We start from the raw sequence: 8,298 nt of genomic DNA, 5'->3' as shown, positions 1-8,298 counted from the left end.
TGTGCTTCCAGTGCTTCTATCTACCGGCGCCACTGAGTCTGTCTATAGCAACCTGAAGGCTGAATCAGTGAATGCTCGTGTGGGTAGGCAAAAACACGGGGCAGCCCATGGCTGGCACGCTTCTAATCATAATTGTTGCCTGCCAACCTGCAATGCACATGTGTCTGCAATGCATAGAGATTAAGTGGGTGCGAAAGTGTAGCTGATATATTTGTTCCAATTGACTACGAAAGTCAAACAAGAATAAAGAAGACTTATGTATAAGACGTCTTGCTATGCACAAATGAATTTATCAGCAGAACCCCAGACACCAGATGAGCCCTGTCGCACTGCGGCACTTGTTAGTTTTTGCATTAACACACACATTGCAAAATATCCCAAATGACCACAATCATATTTGTAAATGTTTCTGTAAACAGAAACGCTCCTGTGAATTGAAGTACGATGTTAGTGAAGAGAATTATAGATCGAAAACGTAGACTAGTCCTATCCTTACCATGTTATATATAGGCAACTTATACCCCCTCTTATCTGATGATCTGATCTCATAATGGCGGCGGGGACTTCCCGATATGGCTTATAGATTTAATCATTACCTAGACATCGTGTGTTTTTCTCAGGTTGATAAAACGAGATAACTTGATCACGTTAGGTGAGTCCCATAGACTGCCATGTTGCGCATCTGTTACGACCAGAAGAAATACGGCGTGCAGCTGGCAAGAACAACTATAGACTTGTTGCTGTTGTTAGCAGGCTACTTAATTATGAATAGCACTCTCTTTACTACGCTACTGTGTAGGAATATGCAGCAAATACTAAGTGCAAAGTTTCTAATGAAATGTGCCACTTTTAATACTTGGGTGGCTCACGCGAGCTATGCGCGAGGCTGTAGAAACTGCCTGTTGTATAAATACTGGAGGAAATGCAATATAGCGGTTGTAAATGTTTCATTCCAGGTGGGGTGATCACTAGATTCCACTAATATAGTATGTAAAATTTCAAATATATTCATGCCGTTGAGAGATGTTTGAAACGTGATTGAAAGCGCTTTGCAGGCTGTCACACTGATACTCATTCCATGAAAAGTAAATCCATCCAGTTGATCATCCATTAAATCTATCTATGTCAGGCATTATATATGTGCTTTATATCATATATGCTAATGATAAAATAGCATATATCACATAGCATATATCATATAATATCATGATGATATCATATAATATAATATATATCATATCATATATATGATATAGCATATATCATATCATATATATGATATAGCATATATCATATAAAATAGCATATATCGTTAGGTATCACGATTGTATAATACTCAACTGGGGTCATGTTAGCAAAAACCCAAGAATGTTATTCAACAGACAAGAAAATTGCTACTCGTGTGTTGTTTTTTCAAAGAATTTGTTGTGTGAAAACATTGCAAGACATTTGGGTTAGAACTCCGTATTTGATAGGAACAAAATCCCCACATTTTAATGGGGAAGCTTTTTTGCACGCCTTAGAAACAAACTTTATTGATTCGTAGCTTGATGTTATTTTATCTTCTTTAACTGTTGTGATGTTGTTATGTAAAACTAGAGATCACTGTGTCGAAATTTATTAAGCTATTAGCAGCTACATGCTCACCCGCTTTGGAGCTATCCAATGAAGAATTCTCTCGTTTATTAAAAGATGTAGTTTTTTGCTCTACACTAATTTCTAAAGCGTCCAGCTCAATGTTGTTTGTAGTTGCTATGCTGGCATGTACTATTGTTGCTCAACACTAGAGATCGTCTTGAAATTCAGTTAAAGCAAACTTAAACCTTTCCCACACACACACACACACACACACACACACACACACACACACACACACACCCACACGCACGGACGCACTCGCAGCTAAGAAATTATTTGCTGGATCTGCTGGATCAATATTATGCACTTATAATTATATGCCCATTGTATGCACTAACTACCATGCTATTTCTTCATATTTGTTAAATATAAAAACGTGTACATACAATTAGTGATTTACTGTATATTTAATGTTAAAATAAAGTTATTAATTTAATGTTCTGTTGATTTCATTTTATCTTCCACCACCACCACCATCTCCTCATCTGCTCCACTACTTCCACATTCTCGTCATACACCTCCTCCTCCTCCTCCTCCTCCTCCTCCTCCTCCTCCTCCTCCTCCTCCTCCTCCTCCTCCTCCTCCTCCTCCTCCTCATTCACCTCTCACTCGTCATCACTCTCCTTATTGTTCACCCACATTTTCACCGCATCCATGTCGCTCTACTTACCGCTTCTACCTCCTATTCTTTTTATACTCTTTCCCAAACCACTCCTTCCCTCTCCTCCTCCTTCGCTTCCCTCTCCCGCTCCTCCACGCTGAAATGAAAAAAATATAGCGTCTTCTAATATCACGCTTTGTGCGTAAAACGGACCGTACAAAAACATTTCCGTGTAGCGATCGAAGCGCAACTGACCGCTGGGTCCTCTTCTATCGAAAACTTTGTTCCATCAGGTCAGTGGTTTCGCAACCTAACAAGATGTTCTGTATTCTGTGGTCTCTCTGATGTTTGCTGTAAGCTGCTGGTGCGTACGGTAGGGTATCGAAGAATCCCGCCTCCCAGCCCCAGCCCCTTCGCGCATAACTTGGCTTCGTGCCAACTACGTAGCCAGCCGTCGACTGTTCTGGAGCAAGGCCCATAGATAAACATATACATATTTATAGGCCTTGTTCTGAAACAACTGACGTGAAATAATAACGCATGCGTACGCATGCGCGTGTAATCTGTTGCTGCCGCGCCTGCAGCGTTCGTGTTTTGTCACGGGGCGATGTTGTTGAGGGGGCGTTCATAGACGGTAGACCGCATGCCCGAATAAATTGACGCAATAATTGACGCAATAATTGACGAATAAGCATGACGCAAAAATTGCTAAAAGAATAACGTTTCAGTGCACGCACAGCAAATATTTCATTCATGCGGGATGACCACAGATTTAAGGGCCAGAGTTCACACAAAACCTTTGTCAGCGATATGATGCAAACTTCCAACAAGTTTTCCGGATCCCGTTTCACAAAAAGTGGCCCGGTCACTATGGCGGCGACGTTTGACAGAATAGCGTAATTTTTCCATAAGACCAATTTCACTTTTAATGCTTTCTGGCCGTGTATGAGGTATCCAACTTACGTGCACAATGCAGATTAGTGCACTCTAATGCCGAATGTTACCACAAAAAGTGAAAAAGGTGCGTTTTTTCATGGACAATGTCAAAGTATTGCAACAATTGGTAAACAATAGGCGGAACTGTTGCGTGTCACCGATAAATAGAACTGCGTGTGCGCGTACGTGTGCTTCTATCTGACAGCTCTCTATCTTGTTATATATATATGTGGTGCGCGATCAGCTCATACGTATTTTTAGATCGCGGCAGCACTGTGTAACGACGTGCCTATCGCTGTCGTAAGCTACAACGCTGCTTCAGTGCTTGCGCAATAGATCATCTGAGTACTGCGTCGGTCTCCGAATCCTATTTGGAGGAAAGATATTAGCGCGCTATATTAGCGACTTTATAGCGTCGCTATAGCTGTCGTCGACGCGATGTTGCGAAGCTGTGGTTTTGTTGCGGCGAGCGCCGCGAGAGCGTTCTCTCGGCACGTTAACGCGGCGAGTAGTGTACCACAGCGTGTATCGCTGGCCGAATCCGACCACCTGCTGTCCGTAGACTGGAAGGATGGCCACAGCAGCGCCTACCCTCTCGTCTGGCTGCTCGACAACTGCCCGTCGAGGATCAACAGCGGTAACGGGCAGCGCGTCGGGCGTCTGACGAGACGCGAGCTGCGTCTGAGAGCTGCCTCCGTCTCCCTCGAGAAGGGCCGTCTCGTCGTGCGCTGGGAGAACGGAGAGCTGAGCGTCTTCCCCGTCGATTGGCTGCGTCGGCACTGCTTTTCGCCGACGTCGCGGCACGCGTTCGTCAGCGACCACGCCGACGACGCGAAGCTGTGGGACGCCGACAGAATCCGACGCGAGCTGTTCACGTGCGCGTTTGCCGACGTCATCGCCGACGACGCCGTGCTCTTCCGACTGCTGTTCAATCTGGACAACGTCGGCATTTGCTTGATCAAGGAAGCGCCGAAAACAGAGGGACAGCTCGCTAGACTTTGCGCGCGAGTTGGCTTCGTACGTGAGACTCACTATGGGTAAGCATGCACGCGTGCAGCATGTCCGTAATTGTATCCCCCGGGACGAAGTCGGCGGGGATACTATGGTTTCATGTCTCCTCAGCCGCCGCCGCCGCTCGGTCCGCCGCAGAGAATTTCCCTTCCGCTCTATAACTCGACCCCCTAATTGACCTAGCGCTACCAAACTTGGTATACTTACTCATCTTGGGGAGAAGGTGAGCAGCGTACCAAAACCAGGTCACTGCGACGTTTATTTGATCTTTACCTTGACCTTGATCATATTTCCCTTCCGCTCTCTAACTCGGCTCCTCATTGACCTAGCGCTACCAAACTTGGTATACTTACACATCTTGGGGACAAGGTGAGCAGCGTACCAAAACCAGGTCACTGCGACCTTTATTTGACCTTTACCTTGACCTTGATCATATTTCCTTTCCGCTCTCTAACTCGGCCCCTAATTAACCTAGCGCTACCAAACTTGGTATACTTACACATCTAGGGGAGAAGGTGAACAGCGTACCAAAACCAGGTCACTGCGACCTTTATTTGACCTTTACTTTAACCTTGATCATATTTTCCTTCCGCTTTCTAATTCGGCCCCTAATTGACCTAGCGCTAGCAAAACCAGGTCACTACGACCTTTATTGGACCTTTATGTTGACCTTGATCATATTTCCCTTCTGCTCTATAACTCGGCCCCTAATTGACCTAGCGCTACCAAACTTGGTATACTTACACATCTTGGGGAGAAGGTGTGTCGCGTACCAAAACCAGGTCACTACGACATTTATTTGACCTTGACCTTGATCATATTTCCCTTCCACTCTATAACTCGGCCCCTAATTGACCTAGCGCGCCCAGACTTGGTATACTTACACATCTTGGGGAGAAGGTGTGTCGCGTACCGAAACCAGGTCACTGCGAACTTTCTTTGACCTTGACCTTGACTGACCTTCATCATATTTCCCTTCCGCTCTATAACTCGGCCCCTAATTCACCTAGCGCGACCAAACTTCGTATACTTACACATCTTGGGGAGAACACGGGGGATACATGTAGTTGGCGACAACTGCCCTTTCTAGTTCATAACATATATTTATATACGCGCCCGTTAATTTTTTTTTCCAATCATAGAGCAAACTAATTTTAGTTGCTACCCCTAACCTACTAATTATGGTAGAATGACAGCTTGAATCTTTCCACCGCCAACTTTTTTACGATATTTGCACTTTGGCATTACGAAACAGCAGATCTGTGTTAAGAAAATAATTAAATTGAAATAACTTAGACGGGTCTTACATTTGTGAATGGCTCGCGCTAGCTTCAGAAATATCTATGTTTTTCGTGATTATTTTTCTAATATAAAGCCACAAAAGCGTTTGGCTTTTAAACAACGTAACCCGGCCTCCTTTCACATCTACCCCACCCCCGCAACATCCGAAATAAATCATTAACGGCCTGTGAACGATGAATTTGAATAAACGTCGGATTGACTGATACATAGTCGTGGTATTTCGCTGTTGCAGTACCTACTTTACGGTCAAGTCGAAGGAAAATCCTAACAATAACGCCTACACAAGTTCAGCCCTCGACCTTCACGTTGATTTACCGCAGATAACTCGTACACCTGACGTGAGTATATATCAGAAGTAGATAATAGGGGATTCCCTATTATCTACTTCTGATGCTATGGTAGTGTAGTGACGAAATAGTGAGGTACATTGGGCTATCTCTTATCTTTATCCACTGATGGATAGACCGAATTAGCTACTGTTGCAAACTTGCCATGGCCAACAACTCGGTTCGGGAATACACAAGCGCTCATGTTTCTAACTATTCGTCGAAATCCATCCATGCGTCGTATGGGTGAAGGTTAATGGAGGACCTTAACGTAGAGCTTTCTCCTAAAATAACTAATATTACATTGCGCTTCGTACCGTCGTACTCTCAATCTGCGAGGCGGCCTTGAAATAAAAGGACACCCTTTATACGTTACCATTTTCACGAACCGCACATTTTTGTCCAAAAAACAGTTTCTTCTTAAATATCAGTACGAGGATGCTTGCGCGCTTTTCTGGGAGTGCTCCCCCGCCGTGGAACGTGTGATACAGTACAAATTGCCTGTTTTGTATACAAACCACACATTTTGGCTAGTCTCGATGATTACTGTCACTGCGACAGACGCGAGTCCAACTATAACCGCTAATTCGTATGCTGTTCGTGAATTTATATTTTTAATGTTTCGTGTATTGTTGTATTTCTTGTTTTCGTTATATAGACGGGAATCGGCTGTGCTACGACTATTTGGGTCTTCATGTATGCGAACCCTAGCTGCTGCTGTGGGAGGTCTGTTATTAGTATTGTGTCAGTGCAATGCATGCAATAACGTATTCAAACATTAGACGCTGAGAGATAGCAAAACACACGCATTCTCGTGCGCATTACAGTTTCAGTTTCTGCACTGCATCACCCAGGCGGGCGAGGGCGGGGAGAACTGCTTCGTTGATGGATTCAGGGTTGCACAGGTACTGAGGGACAAGTACCCAGACGATTACTACCTGTTGACAACGACGAAGCTACAGTATACCGATCGAGGATGCGAGCCCGATACGGGACTGTTGTTTCACAACACGACTATGCGATGCCCCATAGAGTACGTTCCTTTTCTTACTTACTAGAATGAATGACATCCGTACGTACATATAGACGTAAGAATATTCTCGAACTCGCAGGATTTTTTTGTTTGTTCGTCTGCGCCGTATGCTTAATGCGAAATGAGAGCGACTGATATTCGTACGAATAAATTATTTTTTGCCTAATTGCATTTTGCGTGTAAGATTGGCGAGCAACGGCGACGTGAAGAGAGTGTACATCAACAACCACACACGATCATCGTTCATCGACGCCGACCCTAAGAAAATCTTAAGAGTGTACGAAGCGTGGACAAGATTCTACGACCTGTCTTACGAAGCAAGACACTTGTTCAGGATCAAGCTAACGAGTGGTGCGTATATATATACTGTCCATCGGCTACGAATTTACGTAAAGGGGCAAGAGGAAGTGATCTGATTCTGATTTCTATTGTTTCCTACAGTGCTAACTAATTTCTATATTTAGTAATTTCTGGTATGCTTTCTCATATTGCGCTTATATTGATCGCGTACGTGGTTGATGCATGGTGTTGGTATTGTTACACACTTGATAAGCCGTCATACGCGCTTACAGTCTGTGCTGCTTGCGCTCAATATGGTATACTACCGATTACGATCAATGTAAATTTTCCCCGACTTTAATTTTGATTTGTACATTTGTGGTGCAGGTCGGCGTGTGGCTTATATTATAGCGTGACGAATTATCTATTTGTTTACAGCACAACTGCGCACATAAGTGTACTAGATCACGCGCGTCTAGATTTGTTTGTAGAGTAATAATAGATCAGTAGCGACCAGTTTAAACCAGAGCAGGTATATCAATATTGGGAAATCTCTGGTTTAGAACCGATATATATACTACCGACCCGTGGCTTACAACTGCGCAGTAGATCCAGTGTATACTGGTAAAGCGTATATGAATGCCATATATAGCGGTTACTGACCGTTACTCTGAGTTCACGAACGTGTTTTACTTATCTGTATATTCGTAGTGGCCAGCAATCAATGCCGACATCAGTCCAATGTTAGGAAGGCTGTGCCCAACACAGTAGCACCGCACCGTATACAGGTCATATCACCATGTCACGCACAATCGTATCTTTCTATCTATCTATCTATCGATCTATCTCTCTCTGTATATATATATATATGTCTATCCACCCATATTTCCACATACATGTCTATCAGGAGTGTATAATAGGGATTATAGTGTATAATAGGGATCCCTATTATACACTCCTGATGTCTATGCATCTATCCATCTACCTATCCATCCGCCCACCCGCTCGTACGTCCGTCCGTCCGCCTGCCTGCCTATTCACACGTGTGTGCGTTCACGTGTTCGTTCGTTCGTGCGTGCGTTCACGTGTTCGTTCGTTCGTGCGTGCGTTCACGTGTTCGTTCGTTCGTGCGTGCGTTCACGTGTTCGTTCGTTCGTGCGTGCGTTCACGTG

At 44.2% G+C, this 8,298-nt stretch overlaps 2 protein-coding genes across 2 annotated transcripts in view; both read left to right on the top strand.

Moving 5' to 3' along the window:
* Positions 1–1,207, top strand: part of LOC106807938 (SPRY domain-containing protein 7-like) — an 11,959-nt gene extending 10,752 nt beyond the window's left edge. Inside the window, exon 6 of the mRNA XM_014810452.1 lies at positions 621–1,207. The gene's annotated coding sequence lies outside the window, so the exon portion shown is untranslated. The remainder of the gene's footprint in view (positions 1–620) is intronic.
* A 2,406-nt stretch (positions 1,208–3,613) lies between these two features.
* The window catches only part of LOC106807935 (gamma-butyrobetaine dioxygenase-like), a 5,527-nt gene continuing 842 nt past the window's right edge, over positions 3,614–8,298 (top strand). The window contains exons 1-4 of the mRNA XM_014810450.1: positions 3,614–4,212; positions 5,721–5,826; positions 6,642–6,847; positions 7,032–7,198. Coding sequence (XP_014665936.1) covers positions 3,614–4,212; positions 5,721–5,826; positions 6,642–6,847; positions 7,032–7,198 — 1,078 coding nt within the window. The remainder of the gene's footprint in view (positions 4,213–5,720; positions 5,827–6,641; positions 6,848–7,031; positions 7,199–8,298) is intronic.

Source organism: Priapulus caudatus, unplaced genomic scaffold (genome assembly GCF_000485595.1).
Source record: "Priapulus caudatus unplaced genomic scaffold, Priapulus_caudatus-5.0.1 Scaffold244, whole genome shotgun sequence".
NCBI classification, from domain to species: domain Eukaryota; kingdom Metazoa; phylum Priapulida; class Priapulimorpha; order Priapulimorphida; family Priapulidae; genus Priapulus; species Priapulus caudatus.
This window is presented reverse-complemented; position numbering and strand designations above follow the sequence as displayed.